Below are 19,727 nucleotides of genomic sequence, written 5' to 3' on the forward strand. Positions count from 1 at the left end.
ATACTACACAGCTATAAAGAATAATTATAAGCCCACAAAACAGCTTATAACAGATGAATCTGGAAGACATTAGGCTGGATGAAATAAGTCAAGCACAAAAGGACAAATATATAATTCCACTTTTATAAAAAGACAAAAATAGGTATACATACATAAAACAAACTTTGGTGGCCACCAGGGACGGAAGGGGGAGGGAGAAGGAATTACTCTCTAGACAGTAGACAATTACTATTTTTGGTGATGGAAAAGTCAATATCAAATGTGAGTGCAGTGTGCACAACTGAAGCAAGGTAAATGATGACAATAAGAAATACAAAAGATTAAGGGACGTTACTGGTAAATGCTACAACATACACAGTTGGGCAACAACAGCAGTGACAAGCAAAATATATGATTGATTACATAGGTAGGTATGTATCTACATGTGTACAGCAAGGGATGTATGTGTACAGTCATGTGCCACATAACACCCCTTTGGGAATGTCCAACAGCATATACGTCCATGGTTCACAGGGTTTTGTTTTTGTTTTTAAAGAGAAAGCAGCTTTCCTTTTATGATTTCCCCCAATGGTTTTAAAGACCCCAAATCCCCAGATTTAATGAGCAGTGGAGCCCCAGAAGGCACCCCAATCCCCATAGCACCTCGTCCTCCTCCTTCCCTTCCCCCTGGCTTCATTCACCTGCCAGGTAGCTGTGTAGCCATTCAGTCCCAGCATAGGGCAGCACTGGCAGTGGCTCCTCTGCTCCCTGCACAGTCCCTGCTGCCACCTCTCCATGTCTCCTCCCCACCCCCCACTACCCTGCACCCCAGACATATGCAAAGTCCCAACCTGGCTGTAAGTGCAACCCTTGCCCAGCCCACAGCCACACACCCAGCAAGGCTGGCCTCCTGTATCCAGTGAATGCAGCTCTCATGCTGTGTCCAGTGGGCAGGCAGTGGCAGGGGCTCAGGCAGGCAGAACAGAGGGCAGGGCTGGGCATATAACCCAGGGACTGCCTATATATAACATCGTGTTCGTACAACGTCCAAATCGCATAATGTCCTATTTCACACAACTTATCGTGGACGTTAAGTGACACATGACTGTATATACCTGTGCATATATCTGTAGGCATGTCTGTAGGCACAGGCATATACATGTTAGGGTGTACTGCACATATATTCATATATAGGCAGTCCCTGGATTACAAACAAGTTCTGTCCCTAAGTCTGTCTTTATGTCAAATTTGTACTTAAGTTGGAACAGTTAGGTACAGTTTGTATCTAACGTCAGTCAAATGTTTACCTTAGTATATAATATATAGTGTACCTCTCTATGCATAAAAAATATTAAAGAAACATTTTCAGGTACACTAAAACAACTTTAACATAATAATACAATGATAATAATAATGGTTTGATGCGCATGGCACAAGCAGCACACATTTGTTAGCACACACTATTGTATGTACCTTGAATTTTTAATATAATAGGCTTTATGGGGTTTGGTTCGTAACTATGGGTTGGATAGAAGTCAGACGTTTGTAACCTGGGGACTGCCTGTATACAATAAGGCACATGGGGGCACAATCATAGATACTTCCCAGATATAACCAAATACGTCCCAGGATTGATTTACTGGGTTTGAAGGTTTAGTACCATAGTCTCATGGAATAACTCGGTCAATTAGCACAACATAAGTCTATAAAGTTTAAGTTCTGCATCCTAGTTTGGTAAGTAGCAACGCGGGTCTTAAAAGTTTGCAAATGGCCATCTAAGATACAACTGTTGGCCTCTTCTCATCTGTAGCAAAAGAGAAAGAAAGAAACCAAAGACTCAAGGAAGAACCCAGTCTACAGGACTAACTGCTTACACAAAACACAGCCTCATGTATCCTGAGAGCAGAAGAACCAAATGGTGCCCAGCTACTACTACCAACCATTCTAACTAGGGACACAATAGATAGCCTTGGATACAATGGGAGAAAATAATAGAACAAAACTCTAATTCTTAAAAAAAAAAAAGGCCAGACTTACTGGACTGGTAGAGACTAGAGGAACCCCCAAGACTATTGCCCCTAGATACCCTTTAAATGCTGAATTGAAACTACTCCTGGAGGTCACCTTTTAGCAAATAACAGATTGGCTCATAAATTACACAATATCACTGTGCACCTTTAAAAAAAAAAATCATCATCATTATCTACATGAGACCAAACAGTACGTTTACCCTAAAGCAAAGATGAGAAGGTCCGGGAGATGGGGGGCGGGGGGGTGGTGTTGGTAAGGAAACTGGATTAAGAGGACCAACCAGAACAGAAATAATGAGAATGTTGACCCAATGTAGAAAATGTAACCAATGTCACTGTCATGGATTGAATTATGTTATGTCCCTGCAAAAAATGTGTGTGTTAACTTGGTTAGGCCAAGATTCCCAGTATTCTGTGGTTGTCCTCCATCTTGTGATGGTAATTTTATGTTAAAGAGGATTAGGGTGGGATTGTAACACCCTTCCAGTCACATCCCTGATCCTATATAAAGCTAGTTTTGTAGTTTCCCTGGGGCATGGCCTGCACCACCTTTTATCTCTCAAGAGATAAAAGGAAAGGGAAACAAGTAGAGAGGTGGGAACCTCATACCACCAAGAAAGCACTGGGAGCAGACCGCGACCTTTGAACCTGAGGTTCCTGCGCTGAGATGCTCCCAGCCAAAGAGAAGACTGATGCATCACAAGGACCTTCCTCCAGAGCTGACAGAGACAGACAGCCTTCCCTGGAGCTGGTGTCCTGAATTCAGATTTCTAGCCCACTGGACTATGATAGAATAAACTTCTCTTTGTTAAGCCATCTACTTGCGGTATTTCTGTTCTAGCAACACTAGATAACTAAGACGGTCACTGAACAATATGTATGGAAATTGTTAAATGGGAACCTAATTTGCTATGTAAACTTTCACCAAAAACTCAATATTTAAAAAAATAAAAATAATTAAGCTATCAAGCCACAAAAGGACATCTAAGAATCTTAAATGCATATTGCTAATAGAAAGATGCCTATCTGAAAAGGTTATATGCAGTATGATTCCAACTATGATGTTCTAGAAAAGGCAAAACTAAAGAGTATAAAGATTAGTGGTTGTAAGTGAGGGCAAAGGTGATAAACAGATGAAGCACAGGGCATTTTTAGGACAGCAAAACTATTCTATACGATTCTGTAAGGGTGGGTAACAGGATATACGACATTACAATATGTCAAAACCCACAGAACTGAACAACACCAAGAGTTGTGTTTCTTCAACTGAGGGCCACTCTGCATCTTATCTAGAACAAAGACTTGACCACCCAGTAAAATAATCCCTTCCACCTTCAATGAATCACTTAATCACTAAGTGATTTGTTTAGGTGACTTTTTTTCCTGAAGAGTCTGAAACACACTTATAACCAGGCCCTTCTCCAGAAGATACAATTTTCAAATTTAACTCCTTCTAATTAGGTCCGTTTATTTGGGGTGTGTTAATTAGGTCCAGATCAGAAAAACAGATTAAATCACCTCATTATCTCTTCTAGTCTTCTGACACTATGGAATTCTTTTCATAATCTAAAAAATTAAGATCTATGTTTATTTTTTCTAAAGTTTAACAACACTGACTTACTTCTGTTTACTTTATGTTGGCTAGCCATTTTTATAGGAGGAAAAAAATAAGAATGAAAGAACATGAGATTTCATGTCAGTAAACCCCAGTAACATCAGACAAGTTATTTCACTTCTGGGATCCTCAGTTTCCATATTTCCAAAATGGGAATAATAATAACCACCTTCCTGTTTTTCTTCATCATAGCTGTTTTAATGACTTAAACAAAATCATGTATGTGAAACCCTAATGTATCCAGGACTTTATGGCTTTTCATTGGAATGTAAATGCCTCAAGGACAAAAAACTTACCTTCCTCATCTCCGTATCCTAAGTGCCCAACACAGTGCATGCCTTTTTTGGTTTCCAACATCTGTTTTCTGGATAAATCCCCTCTTTCTTCTATATCCTCCAGGGCACCAAGCATAGCAGCCTACCCTTGGTACACAAAACAGCTTACTAAATGACTGATTATACAATAACCTGCAAATACTTTACCTTATGGATTTGGTAGATGATGTCAGGCTGAGTTATACTTAAAATGTCATTGTTGCCTTTCAGTGGTCTGGCGTGATCTTTAAATTCTTGACCACGAAAGTACTCTTCATTTAGCTTGTACCGCTGGATCATGGTCCCCATCCCTCCATCTAGCACCATAATCCTCTCCTGCAGTATGGCTTCAATCTCATCCTGCAGGGTTTTCTTCACACCTGCTTTAAAGAAAGTAAAAATTTGACTTTAAAAAATGATAATAACAAAGATGTATGGAGGGAGGGGTCTGGAGTAATTTCTGACAATTCATAATAGGGAGCAATAGAGTACCTCAGAGATGTACCCGTAACGCTGCAACATTAGAAAAATGTTGACTAAAAATGTTTTCATTAAATCATAATAATGCCTGATGCAATAAAAGATTTTGTACACAGCACAAAACCACTGGGGAAGCACCAAACCAAAGTTAAAGTCGGCTGTAGTCATCCCTGTTTCAGAGATGAGGAAAACAGGCAGCAGTTGGCCAAGTGACCCAAGGTGAGGCCAGGCTGCTACAAGTCCTGAGGGCTTTCTTCCCTTGTTAGTCTGTGCAGTTGCTCCCTTAACAGAGATTTAGCAGGGGTAATTGAAAACCACTGCTAATTCCAAAATGCCATTGAAACTGTCAGCTTTGACCATCTCTCCCACTTGTTACCAGAACTAATCATAGCCTGCGAACAGGATTTTAGTCACCTCTGTGCCATCTATGAAATAACGACTGCCTAACACCAACCCCTCCCCATGCTTCTTGACTGCTCCTAATTCCCAGCCATGAAAAGCTCCCACTGTCTTTCCAATCCTACTTTCTGGTTCCCAAGAACTACTGAAAAGTCTAAAACTATGCTTACTGGAGTCACTGAAAATTCATAATGTTGAACTACTTCTTTGGTTCATCTTTTCTTGACTTTCCACAACACCTCCCACATCTGTTGCCCCACACCTGTGCTTTCTTTTAGCACCAAATCCTTCTCATCCTTTTCACTCTTAACAGGTGATTTCATCTAATCCTGTACAAAGTATTTTTCTGTTGGGAGCTCCTCAAATTCACCCCCCTCCATCTCAAAATCCCCTTGCACTTTTGCTCACTCAATTTTTCTTCTTTCTCCACCGAAGGAAGAAGCATATTATCACCATCACCCCAACATTTCTCACTGTTCTCCCCAACTATCGCTTCCAACCCCTATCAGTTATACCTCAGCACCCAGTGATTCATTATCTTCTCCATGTGGCTTCCTCCTCCACCACTCTACTGTCTATTAGCTAAGGTCACCAATGACCTTCTAATTATCAAAAATTGGCTCCAATCTTAGAGCCGGATTCCAATTTGTCCTCCTGGTACCTCCACTTAGAATAGGTACCCACTTGCTCCTCAACGTAATATTCAAAACCAAACTGCTATATTCCCTGTCTGATCTCCCTATTTCTGTGACTGGCATTCCCCTTCCCAAAACCCTCAGTATAGCTGACTCCTTATTCTCTCCTTATACCTTAGCAGTATCTGACTCCTTATTCTCCCTAATTCCCAACATTTACTCAGATCCCAACTCCTATAGAGTCGATCTCAAAATGTTCCACCTTCCATTCTCAGAGCTAACTCCTTTCTTCAAGCCCTCACCACACATACAAGCCATCATAAATTTGTTCGCATCCATGTAAAATAAGACTCCTACTACTTGCTCTACTTACTGGGTTGTTTTACAGGTTAAATGAGATCATAAATGTAAAATTCCATTGTAAACTATCAAGGGTGCTGCAAAGGTAACAGATCACCATGTCAACAGTTTACCCTGTGTTCCAATCCATCCTGTGTACCACTCCCAGACTAAAGTTCCTACAGAACAATTTCAAATCAGTTGCTTCCCCTGCTCTAATACCTCCAACAGCTCCCTACCACCTACCAAGTTAATAAAGTTACTCAAAACAAACCACAGTGACGCTAATCTATCTAGTCAACATTTGCTTCTTGCTCCCTGAGAGGGAAGAGGAAGAGAATGTGTCCAGATCAACTCATCTCTACCCCCAGCAATACCAAGGACAGTGCCTGGCACCTAAGTATTCAATAAATATATCCTTAACTTAGATGGCAAAAAAGTGGAAGAAGATGAAAAATAAGAGGCAAAGGTCATGTAAGCCAGTAATGAATATATGTAAATATTGGATGCAAATTAATAACCCTGACTTGTCTTACCACGCACAGTACCAGGTACACAGTATATAAACTGGAGTTTAAATAGTGGCCATGGAGTTATTTTGACTGAATTATTCCAAGTAAGAATCAAGAAGTCTACTCAAGTAACTTGCAAAGGAAATTTGCCAATAACTTTTCTCCTTCCCAAAGGATATTATGTTTCTTTCAGGGTATACTATTCCTTTTCAAAGGCATCTCACTGGTTAATTCTGTTTATCAAGCTTGCAGGTGGGAAAAAACACTTCCTAAAAAAGGAACAAAATTAAGATGCAACGTGCTGCCAGTGTTATTTCAAATACCAAAATGGAAAAAAAAAGTCACTTCTCAGGAAATGTGGAGAAAAGGTAGTAGGGCTTAATGAGTCGCATAAAGACTACTCAGCTCAGCATCGGACAATGGTCTAGACATTTTAAGCTATATAGTCAGGTGTGGCATTAATTCGGACACCCCATGACGTGACTGAATCCCAAGTGAGATGTTTCAACAAACGGATGTAGCACTGGAAGTGCTCACTCATCTAAGCCAAGAAATTTGGAAAAGAGCTACCTGGCCAACCGACTGGAAGAGATCCATATTTCTGCCTATTTCCAAGAAAGGTGATCCAACTGAATGTGGAAATTATCGAACAGTATCATTAACATCATGTGGAAGCAAAATTTTGCTGAAGATCATTCAAAAGCAGCTGGAGCAGTATATCAACAGGTAACTGCCAGAAATTCAAGCCGGATTTAGAAGAGGCGAGGATGTGGAACCAGGAATATCATTGCTGATGTCAGATGGATCATGGCTGAAAGCTGAGAATATCAGAAAGATGTTTACCTGTGTTTTATTGACTGTGCAGAGGCATTCGACTGTGTGGATCATAACAAATTATGGATAACATCGTGGAGAATGAGAATTCCAGAACACTTAATTGTGCTCATGAGGAATCTGGACATGGAACGAGAAGCAGTCGTTCAAACAGAACAAGGGGATACTGCCTGGTTTAAAGTCAGGAAAGGTGTGCGTCAGGGTTGTATCCTTTCACCATACCTATTCAATCTGCATGCTGAACAAATAATCTGAGAAGCTGGAATATATGAAGAATGGGGCATCAGGATTGGAGGAAGACTCATTAAGAACCTGCATTATGCAGATGACACAACCCTGTTTGCTGAAAGTGAAGAGGACTTAAAGCACTTACTAATGAAGATCAAAGAGCACGGCCTTCAGTACGGATTACACCTCAACATAAAGAAAACAAAAATCCTCACAACTGGGCTGATAAGCAACATTACGATAAACAGAGAAAAGACTGAGGTTATCAAGGATTTCATTATACTTGGATCCACAATAAACACCCTTGGAAGCAGCAGTGGAAAAATCAAAAGACACGTTGCATTGGGCAAATCAGCTGCAAGAGATCTCTTTAAAGTGTTAAAAAGCAAAGATGTCACCTTTGAGGACTAAGGTGAGCCTGACCCAAGCCATGGTGTTTTCAATCACATCATATGCATGTGAAAGCCAGACAATGAACAAGGAAGACCGAAGAATTGATGCCTTTGAATTGTGGTGCTAGCGAAGAATATTGACTATACCACGGACTGCGAAAAGAATGAACAAATCTGTCTTGGAAGAAGTACAACCAGAATGCTCCTTGGAAGCAAGGATGGTGTGACTGCGTCTCACATACTTTGGACATGTAGTCAGGAGGGATCAGTCCCTGGAGAAGGACATCATGCTTGGTAAGGTAGAGGGTCAGAGAAAAAGAGGAAGACCCTCAATGAGATGGATTAACACAGTAACCACAACAATGGGCTCAAGCATAGCAACAATTGTGAGGATGGCGCGGTGTTTCGTTCTGTTGTACATTGGATCACTATGAGTCAGAACTGACTCGAGGGCACCTAACAACAACAATGACGTGACTGCCGTACCAGCTAACATCAAGAGTTTAAAATGATTAAGCCCCTGATGGCAGGGTCAGAAAAATCAAGAAATCTGGGTTTTAGTCCCAGCTACCCTAAGCAGCCATGGGACTCTGGACAAGACTTATTGGCAAAACGGGGAAAGAGCATCCCCACCTACATCACAGAATCTGTGGAGCTGGGCCTCTCAAATCACACAAGCCATGAAATGAAATACATATGCTTGATATGTAGTAAACACCAATAAATGTTAATTACTGCTGTTATGTAGTTATTATCACATAATAAAAAATGGAGGCAGAACTGACATCCGAAAGGCTGTGTTCTATATGCTACAAAGTCTGGTGGGCTGTGAAAAAACGTCAGGCAAAGCCTGAAGCTCCCAGCCTGGCTCATGTTGAGGAGGCGGTATAAAGCAAACCAATCCTGTTGCAGGTTTGGAAATGAACATCAGTCTGGCAGAAAGGTAACAATTATTCAATGAAAACAATAAAATGCTGTTGAAAAAGATTAAAGAAGACTTAAATAAATGGAAAGATGTTCCATGTTCTTGGGTTAGAAGACTTAACATTGTTAAGATGTCAGTTCACCCAATGTTATCTATAAATTCAATGCAATCCTGATCAAAAGTCCAACAGCCTTCTTCACAGAAATAGAAAAACCAATCTCCAAATTTATGTGGAATGGCGAGAGGCCCTGAACAGCTAAAGCAATGTTAAAAGAGAAGACCAAGGTAAGAGGACTCATACTTAATGATTTTAAAACATACATACAGCTACCCGGTGCGCCGGTAGCACAGTGGTTGAGAGCTACAGCCTCAAACTAAAAGCTCAGCAGTTCGAATCCACGAGCTGCTCCTTGGAAACCCTATGGGGCAGTTCTACTGTGTCCTACAGGGTCGCTATAAGTTGAAATCAACTCAATGGTAATGGGTTTGGTTTGTTCTTTTTCATACAGCTACAGTAATCAAAACAGCCTGGTACTGGTTGGTATAGATGCACAGACCAATGGAATAGAATTCAGAATCCAGAAATAAACACCCACATCTATGGTCACCTGATTTTTGACACGGGTGCTAAGTCTAGTCGATGAGGAAAGAAGAGTGTCTTCAATAAATGTTGGGAAAATTGCATTTCCACATGCAGGAAAATGAAATAGAATCCATGCCTCACACCATACACAAAAACAAATTCGAAATGGATCAAGGAGCTAAACATGCAAACTAAATCCATAAAATTCTTAGAAGAAAAAGCAGGGGCAACGCTGTCAGGCCTAGCTTTTAACAATGGATTATCTAATATAATAAAAGGACAAACAGCAAAAGACAAGATAAATAAATGAGACCTTATAAAAATTAAACTCTTGGTCATTAAAAAACTTGACCAAATCAGTCAGAGGCAAAAGGACAAATATTGTATAAGACCACTATTATAAGATCATGAGAAATAGTATAAACTGAGAAGAACACATACTTTTGTGGTTACGAGGGGGGCAGGGAGGGAGGGAGGGAGAGGGTTTTTTACTGATTAATTAGTAGATAAGAACTGCTTTAGGTGAGGAGAAGGACAACACTCAATACATGGAAGGTCAGCCCAATTGGACTGGACCAAAAGCAAAGAAGTTTCCGGGATAAAATGAATGCTTCAAAGGTCAGCGGAGCAAGGGCGGGGGTTTGGGAACCATGCTCTAAGGGGATTTCTAAGTCAATTGGCAAAATAATTCTTTTATGAAAACATTCTGCATCCCACTTTGAAATGTGGCGTCTGGGGTCTTAAATGCTAACAAGCGGCCATCTAAGATGCATCAATTGGTCTCAACCCACCTGGAGCAAAGGAGAATGAAGAACACCAAGGTCACACGACAACTAAGAGCCCAAGAGACAGAAAGGGCCACATGAACCAGAGACCTACATCATCCTGAGACCAGAAAAACTAGTTGGTGCCCGGCCACAATCGATGACTGCCCTGACAGGGAGCACAACAGAGAACCCCTGAGGGAGCAGGAGATCAGTGGGATGCAGACCCCAAATTCTCATAAAAATACCATACTTAATGGTCTGACTGTGACTAGAGGAATCCCGGTGGGCATGGTCCCCAGACCTTCTGTTGGCACAGGACAGGAACCATTCCCGAAGACAACTCATCAGACATGAAAGGGACTGGACGGTGGGTAAGAGAGAGATGCTGAAGAAGAGTGAGCTAATTATATCAGGTGGACACTTGAGACTGTGTTGGCATCTCCTGTCTGGAGGGGGGATGGGAGGATAGAGAGAGTTGGAAGCTGGCAAAATTGTCACGGAAGGAGAGACTGGAAGGGCTGACTCATTAGGGGGAGAGCAAGTGGGAGTAAGGAGTAAGATGTATATAAACTTATATGTGACAGACTGACTTGATTTGTAAACGTTCACTTGAAGCTCAATAAATTTAATAAAAAAAAAAAAAAAAAACTTGACCAAAAAAGTGAAAAGACAGGCTACCAACTGGGAGAGTATTTCAGAAACCATATATCCGACAAGAATCTAATAACAACAACAAAAAAAAAAAACGAAAACATATAAAACTTTGACAACTTAACATCAAAAAGACAAATGACCCAATCATAAAATAAGCAAAAGACCTGAACAGGTATTTCACCAGAGGACATCTGAATGGCCACAAAACACATGAAAACGTGCTCAATGTCATTAGCAATCAAAGAGATGCAGATCAAAATCACAATGAGATACCATTTCACTTTGGGTGAGGATGGCTTGGAGCCCTGGAGGTACAGTGGTTAAGAGCTCTGCTGCTAACCAAAAAGGCTGGCAGTTCGAATCTACCAGCTGCTCTTTGGAAACCTTATGGGGCAGTTCTACTCTGTCCCATAGGGTCACTGCGGGTTGGAATCGACTCAATGGCAATGAATTTGGTTTGGTTTAGGATGGCTAAGATTAAAAAAAAAAAAAAAGGGGATGATAACAAATATTGGCGAGGATGTGGGGAAATGGGAACCCTTACCCATTGCTTGTGGGAAATGCAAAATGGTACAGACATTGTGGAAAAGTGTGGCAGTTCCTCAAAAAACTAAAAATAGAACTACCATATGATCCAGCAATTCCACTTCTAGGTATATAGCCAAAAGACTTGAAAGCAGAGACTTAAACAGAGACTTATACAACGTTCACTGCAGCACTATTCACAATAGCCAAAAGGTGGAAACAACCTAAATGCCCATCAACAGATGAATGGATAAACAAAATACGGTACATATATAAAATGGAATACTACTCACCAGTAGGAGAGATGAAGGCTTGATACATGCCACAACATGGAGCTTAAAAACACGCTGACTGATGTAAGTCAATCACAAAAGGACAAATATCGTATGACCTCACTTACATAAAAAGACAAGAAAAGGCAAGTATATAGAGACCGAAGTTTATTAGTGGTTACCAGGGGCAGGAGGTAGGAGGGAAGGGAAGGAAAGGGGAGTTAACGGTGATGGAAAAATTGAATTGATTAAGGGTAAAGTTGCACAGCCAATTATTTTAATTGCTATCAATAAATTGTACACCTGTAAAAAATTGAATTGGCAAAAGTTGTATGATAGATATATTTATAGCAACAACAAAAACAAAAAACAAGTAGCTGCTGAGGCGGCTTATGTACAACCAAAAACCTCATGGGAATTGGTTTCTTGATTTGGAGGGTTACAGTCATGGTTTCATGGGACATCCCAGTTAACTGGCCTGATCACATGTTTAGTGCTTCTGTTCTACCTCCTAATTCATTGTGTAGTGCCTGGGGTCTTAAAAGCTTGCAAATGGCTATCCAAGGCACAACAATTGGTCTCTATTGGCCTGGAACAACAGAGGAAGGAGAGTCAGGGATTGGAGGATATGGAATGTGTGGCTAATTGCCTCCACAAACAACTGTCTCCTTTGCCAGGTGACTAGAAGAGCTGATGGTGCCTGGCCATCATTACTGGCCATTTTGATCAAAGATTCCATAGAAAAATCCTGATCAAAAGAGGGAAAATACAGAACAGAATTTCAAATTTTCACAGAATCCAGATTTTCTGGAGGTATGGCAGCTGAATGAACCCCTGAAACTATTGTCCTGAGATAATCTTTAAACCTTAAACCAAATATATCCCCTGAAGTCTTCTTAAAACTAAACAATAAAAACACATTTTTTTTATAATTAAGCTAATAAAAAATAGTTTAGCTTAATTATAAAAAAATGTCTTCATGAGCATTAAGCTCTTCTTCATGGGATCAAATTGACAACAGTATTCAAAAGATTAGATAGGAACCTTGAGGGAAGTGAGTTTATGTTAACTCATAAAAGGAGGGTGAAAATGGTTACACAATTGGAAGAATGTAATCAATGTTACTTGCATTATACATGTAGAAACTAATGATGTGGTGTATGTTTTGCTGTGTATATTCATCACAACAATAACAAAATTAAAAAAAAAAATGGAGATAGTTTCAAATGGGGAATGTGAAGAGAGGACTAAAAACATGATATACGCCCAGCTGAATTCCTTTCTTCTTAAAAGGGTGTAGCTGCAATCCAAACTGAAATGAGATCAGGGGAGCTTAGGTGTGTGACTGAACCACAGGACTGGGGTGTGAGAGGGGAACAGGGCATGCAAGTAGAATTTAATAAGAAAGGTATTTAAACAGTCTAGAAAAAAATATGCAATCTTTTCTACAGACAATGAAATATGTTCTTTGGAGTCAGCAAAAGAGTTTTCAGTAACATATTATTTACATATATCTTTTTTTTTTTTCTCTTCCCTTTCCTCCAAGGGGCACTTGCACACATGTTGAAAGGCCAAGAAGGAGAAAGGAGAAATCAACAAAGAAATTCCATACCTTCTCCCACCATGGTCCACCTCATCCAGTATTCTACCTCTGTGCAGGTTCCCAGTTTTCCTCATGTGCTTTTTCTCAAAGTAATTTATCCCTACTGTTTGGTGTTCCCAGGCTCACTGCAAACCCAACAATGTCACTGCACCTCCACCCCTCCTCCTGGTTACATATGCAAATAAAACTACTCTAGCACTTTTCCACAGGGGCCCTACCACATTCACTTTTCATTCTGGAAGTTTCAACTTTTGTCTCCAATCTTTAATACAGTTTGCCATTTCCCACAAAACAAACCCCCCAACACACACGCATGCGTGCGCACGCGCACACACACCCATATGCATACATACAAAGTCTGGGTTCTTGTTTGTTGAGTCACCATGTAAGTAAAAGATAAAAGGTTTTTTAAAACTCCAAACATCTGATTTTTTTTAGAAGCTGACAAACCTATAATTTATGTGCAGGATTAAATCAGAAAGAGCTAAATTAACTCTGAAAAATGTAGAAAAGGAGGTTATTTATCCCAATGGATATTAAGATATACTATAAAACCATATTATATTTTTTAAAAAATCAGTAAAATATAGAACATCTTTATGATTTAGAATGGAGGACTTAAGACTCATAAAGCCCAACCTATAATGTTTAGAAAAGAAAAAAGTAAATTTGATTACATTAAAAACTAAGAATTTCTATTGAATGAAGGTCACTATAGGCAAAAGTAATAAATCATGTTGTGTTGTTGTTAGGTGCCATCAAGTCGGTTCTGACCCACAGCGACTCTATGTACAACAGGACAAAAAACACTGCCGGGTCCTGCACCATCCTCACGGTCATTGTTATGCTTGAGCCCATTGTTGCAGCCACTGTGTCAATCCATCTCATTGAGGGTCTTCCTCTTTTTCGATGGCCCTCTACTCTACCAAGCATGATGTCCTTCTCCAGGGACAGGACCGTCCATTTGGTTAGCAGCTATAGCCTGTCGTAGCTCTTAACTACGGCACCACCATGGATAATAATTAGAAGATTAAACCCGTTAAACCCATTCCCGTAGAGCTGATTCTGACTCATAGCGAGCCTACAGAAGATTAGATAATGCCAAAGAAAACCTAAACCCTCTATGCTTCTTGGAATGTAGATGGGTACAGCTATTCTGGAGAACAGTCTAGCAAGATTGAGTAAAATTAAGTGTGCATGAAACCCAGCAATCTCACTCCTGGGTATATTTTCCAGAGAAAGTTTCACATACATGTCCAAGGGGAACGCATATGAGGATATCTGTACTAGTAGCAAGTTGGAGGTAACCTTGAAAAATGGGTTGGATGCTCACTGTAAAATACTATGCAATGATAACCAGATATACCACAGCAATACAACTGGATCTTCAGGATATAATACTGAGTGAAAAAGTTAGAAACAGTTCACTACCAAGAGACCATTTATGTCAATAAAATGTACATACATACTCAGACTACAGAGTCTACAAAGAGACATAAATCAGGAAATAGTTTGCCTATAAGAACAGAATCGTGAATGGAGAGTAGAGATAAAAGAGAATACATAAAATAAATTAGAGTGGTAAATTGCAGGGATTGAACATGAAAACTCCACCTCTGCACTCTGGCCCTTAAAAAAATCCACTGCTTCCACATTACCCGTGTTATTTATCCCATAGGGAATAATGTAGGCAATTTCCATTTTAGAGTCGTAAGATCTGTTTCTGTAAGTGTCCACAGTTCTTATACATTCCTCCAGCTTTTCCAGTAGTGGGTTATCTTTCACTGGCTTCAAATTACCATTGCCCTTTTCATAAGATTAAGTCACCTTGGCAAGTGGTCATTCAAGGCACAATAGTTGGCCTCTATTTACCTACAGCAACAGAGGAAGGAGAGTCAAGTATAGGAGGAGGATACAGAATATCTGGATAATTGCCTCCACAAACAACTGCCTCATTTACCATGAGACCAGAAGAACTGGATGAGACCAGAAGAACTGGATGAGACCAGAAGAACCGGATGATGCCTGGCTACCATTACTGAACATTGTGATCAAAGATTCCATGGAAGAATCCTGGTCAAAACAGGGAAAATGCAGAACAGAATTTCAAATACTCATGGACTCTAGACTTTCTAGAGCCAAGGAAGATGGCTGAACCCCTGAAGCTATTGCCCTAATTTTGAAACCTTAAACCAAAACTTTCCCTAAAGTGTTAAAACCAAACAATAGTTTAGCTGAACTAGTAAATAAAAGTCTGCCTTGAGCATTATGCTCTTTTAAGAACTATTTACATGGGATCAAAGGACCCCTGGTGGCTCAGTGGTTATGAGCTTGTCTGCTAACCTAAAGGTTGGCAGTTTGAATCCACCAGCTGCTCCTTGGAAACCCTATGGAACAGCTCTACTCTGTCCTATAGAGTCCCTGTGACTTGGACCCGACTCCATGGCAACGGGTTTGGTTTTTTTTTTTTGACAAGAGCAACTCAAAAAGATCAGATAGGAATCTTAGGGGGCAGTAAGTTTATGCTAATGAGGGAGAAACAACTTAGAAAAGGAGAGTAAGAATGGTTGCACAACTCAAAGAATGTAATCAATGTCGCTGAATTGTACATGTACAAGCAGCTGCACTGGTGTATGTTTTGCTGTGTATATTCTCAACAACAACAGTTAACTAAATAAAATTTAAGGGGGAAAAAAAGAGTAAGTCACCTTGTCAATTCTCTTTTCCCTTGGCAGAGTGGGCATTCACTGAAATGTTACTCTTCCGTGAAGAACAACAAAATAATCCCTTCTATTTGTCAGTGTTCAGGTCTTTCAGTCCAGAACATTCTGTACATTGTACTCCTAACTAGTCAGGTTCTGAATAGAGCAGGTTCTCCCTGATATCTTTCACAGTAGATACAGGAATGTATAGTTTTACAGTTTCCCCATTTAACAGGCCAGTTTTAACACTGTATCAGAAATATTTTTATGCTTAACATACATATATAAAACTGCAGTCCAGAGGAGAGTACCAAGGAATATTATTGGCTAGTGAGCCCCAAAATCAGTGTTGTCCCCAGTTTGAGTTGATCTAGCCAATGTATTTTGTTTATTAGGAGTGATGTTTCCATTGTTAACATTTTATTTTCTAGCTGATGATATTTTTATTTACAGCAAGTGTCCCAAAGAATAAGCAAACACGTGATTAACTGGTTAAAATACAATTAGATGTTAAGGTGGATAAGTCAGATATCACCACCTTAAAGAACTATCTAAAGAATGATAAGATGAAGGCATAAGCCAATAAACCCCTAATATGTGGATTTAAGTAATAAGTTACAATTTCAGGAAGACATGTCCTCTGAAGAAATAATGACCCCATACAGGTCTGATTTACTTGGGGCTTCCATTTCCACTGCACTACATGGGAATCGATGCCTTTGAATTATGGTGTTGGTGAAGAATACAGAATATACCATAGACTACCAGAAGAATAGAAGAATGAACAAATCTGTTTTGGAAGAAGTACAGCCAGATTGCTTCTTAGAAGCAAGGATGGTGAGACTTCATCTCACATACTTTGGACATGTTATCAGAAGGGGGCATTCCCTGGAGAAGGGCACCATGCCTGGTAGAGGGTCATCAAAAAAAGACGAAGATTCTCAATAAGATGGACTGATGACGTGGCAACAACAATGGGCTCAAGCACAGCAATGATTGTGAAGGATGGTGCAGGACGGGGCAGTGTTTCATTCTGCTGTACCTAGGGTCACTGTAAGTCAGAACGCACTCAACGGCACCTAACAAAAACATGGGAACACATACAGTAAGGAAAGACATCTTTACCTTCTACATTATAACTGAATGATCCCAAGGCTTCCTCAGCAGGGCGGTGCCTTCACTACATTTAGCACCGTTACAGATCCTGACTCATGGCGACATCATGTACTACTGACCTAAAAATCCTTTACAAGATACTTCTCAAATTTGTTTTTGAATCTCTAACTTCTAGTTTACACCAACTTACTATACTTTATAGGCATCTCTTTGCTTGTGCATTATTTCATTTTTGAAATATATTTAGGATGTTAAAACATGATTCTAATCCCAACACACCCAACACATGGGTTACCCCCACAGAGAGAAGCAGAGGTAAATCTAAAGTCTTTTCTAGGCCCAAGGGCCCAGCTCAGAGTGCATTAAAGGGACCCTATACTTGGTTAAACTTGACTTGATGCTCAACTGTAGGGGTGAGGAGACTGGGCTAGATCCAAACATTTAAGAGGTTTCCTCTCACTTTCTGTAATAAGCTCACTCACTATTCAAAGCTTCTAAATCTTTGGAGGCATTTTGCTGCTTATAACAATACCTACATTCAGATGAAGAAGAAATTAAATTGGGAGGATGAGGAAAGAAGTAATGACTAAGAGAAGGTCAGATACAACTACAGAGATAAGTCTTATGTTATAACAACAGTGATAAAAGGTTTCTCAATCACAGTTCCACTGGTTCCAAGAACAACTCTCCCAGTCCCATTTATCAAAATCCTAAAAACAACAGAGTCACCAGCCAACCTCGAATAGTTTTTCTCCAAGCCGCTTAATGAATTTAGAGTTCACCACCCTCCTAGAGCACATTCTCATTTTCTGCCACAGGAGTTACTGTTCTGTTCTATCACTGATTCTGTCTTTGCCACATCCCCTACCTCACACCTCACGTGTTTTTGTGTATTGCCCACAAATTATAATCAGGGATAGCACTGGAAACCCAGAGCTCATGATAAAGCACCATGAAATTATATTGAGCTCTTGGGCTAAACTAGGTTTTCCCAAGGCTGACCTTAGAGCCATCAACATCAGAATCAGTTCAGAAGATTACTACTCCTCATCCCGATTCAGTGTTTGACTCAAATGCGACCTGCTCATCAGCTATTTTAACAAACCCCTCAGTGAATCTATGCCCGATGGAGATTGCAGGAACTGCTGCTCTAACTCCTCACGTGAAAAATAAAAGTTCAATGCAGGATCACATAACCAAACCAAACTCATTGCCGACTCATAGGGAGTAGAACTGCCCCCATAGGGTTTCAAAGAGCGACTGGTGGATTTGAACTTCCAACCTTCTGGTTAGCAGCCAAGGTCTTAACCACTGCACCGCCTAGGATCTAAGTTTAGGTAGTTCTCTGAATTCATCTGTCTCTCAGCACTCGAACTTACTTTGGCTGAGCACGGTAAGGGCTCAATAAATATTAACTAAGAAGGTTAAATCATGCAGAAAGCCCACAGGGCCCAGGAATATGCAACCTACAGCACGTCTAACGGTAAAATTGGAGTTACTCGGATATAAAGCGTGTATTTCGAGTGTGCGAGGGAGAAGGTGCTTCCCGAGTTTTGCCGGTCTGTTTGCCTGGGGAGGAGGGAGCGTTGATCAGGGAAAGAATGGAACAAAACCGTGGGGCCTCAGGGTTCTCCCCCAAAGCTCCAAAGCTGCGACCGCAAGGCCGCCGAACTCAGGGACACCTGAACGGGCATCTCCTGGTCTTGAGGAGACTATCCCAAGGGACTACAAGGTCGCGCAGGAATCAATGCACAAGCAACGGCACCGCGAACCTCGGGACGCAGCGTTACCGGGTGGCTGCCGCTCTTGCAGCGCGGGGCACATGCCGGCAAATCTCCTCCTCAGGCTGGGGGCGCTGCAGGGAAGACGCGACCTCCACAGGCGACGGCCAAGAGCGGGGCGGGCCAGCCCCGGGCGACTCTGCAAAGAAGCGTAGGGCCTTTTTGACGCCTCCCGGAGTCCCGGAGGAAGCGAGGGGCTCGGAGGGGCCTCCGCTGCCAGACAGCCCACCCGCCCCGGGCCTCACCAGGACCAAGATGCCGCGTGGCCGCCTCCCGCGAGGCCGGAGCGCTCGGCGCTGGGTGACAGGCGCGCGCTCTGCCACGACAGTTGGCTGCCCACGTGCCTCTGGTCACCAGCCTGTGCTCGGCGTCGGCCGGTAGGCAGGCGCGCGCGGCCACAGCCAGAGTCGCTGGAGGGGCCCAGGTGTGGACCCGAAGAGTACGACGACGTAGCCTCCGGGGCGCCGGGTCTCGATCCTCTGTCCTTAGCGGTTTGAGACAGCTTGGAATGCTCTTCGTTTCTGAGCCCAATCTATCCTCGACTCCAGAGAGCCCGCCCCTGATGACCTGTGATTGGTCCGTCCGAGTTGCCTCAGCTTTACAGGCTGTTGATCTTAACCAGTCACCTAAAGCTTAACCCCAAAGCTCTCTGGGAGACGTAGTCCGGGATCCCAGGTCCCCGCCCAGGCTTTGCGTATCTCTGCGTGCGTATCCGGAAGTGGGGCCGCTGCGTGGCCTTTCAAGTTAAAAATCCTTGCGCTAGTTTCCGCGAATTGTGTGGTGTCGAAAGATAAGAACCTGGAGTCAGAAGACCAGACAGTAATTCCGTTTTATTGTTGACTGGCCCTGGGGAAGATACTTGATCTCCTTCATTTCCACTTTACACTCTATGAACAGGAAATGATAAAAACCAAACCTAGTGCCCTCGAGTCGATTCCGACTCATGGCGACCCTGTAGGACAGAGTAGAACTGCCCCATAGAGTTTACAAGGAGCGCCTGGCGAATTCGAACTGTTGAACCTTTGGTTGGCAGCCCTAGCAC

The 19,727-nt window shown here is 41.6% G+C and overlaps 1 protein-coding gene across 7 annotated transcripts in view; it reads right to left on the reverse strand.

The window, feature by feature from the left end:
• The window catches only part of MTR (5-methyltetrahydrofolate-homocysteine methyltransferase), a 141,141-nt gene extending 121,902 nt beyond the window's left edge, over positions 1-19,239 (reverse strand). For 4 of the 7 annotated variants that reach the window (XR_007515227.1, XR_007515228.1, XM_049867948.1 and 1 more), the window contains exons 1-3: positions 18,931-19,239; positions 18,677-18,824; positions 4,107-4,321 (exon numbers count right to left, since the gene is read on the reverse strand). Coding sequence is in view for 5 of the 7 variants with exons in the window: in XM_049867948.1 (XP_049723905.1) it covers positions 4,107-4,321; positions 18,677-18,728 (267 nt within the window). In the remaining 2 variants the exon portion in view is untranslated. The remainder of the gene's footprint in view (positions 1-4,106; positions 4,322-18,676; positions 18,825-18,930) is intronic. The other 3 variants (XM_049867946.1, XM_049867945.1, XM_049867944.1) reach the window with 3 other exon arrangements.
• Between the last annotated feature and the right edge of the window lie 488 nt (positions 19,240-19,727).

This window comes from Elephas maximus, chromosome 24 (assembly GCF_024166365.1).
Source record: "Elephas maximus indicus isolate mEleMax1 chromosome 24, mEleMax1 primary haplotype, whole genome shotgun sequence".
Lineage (NCBI taxonomy): Eukaryota > Metazoa > Chordata > Mammalia > Proboscidea > Elephantidae > Elephas > Elephas maximus.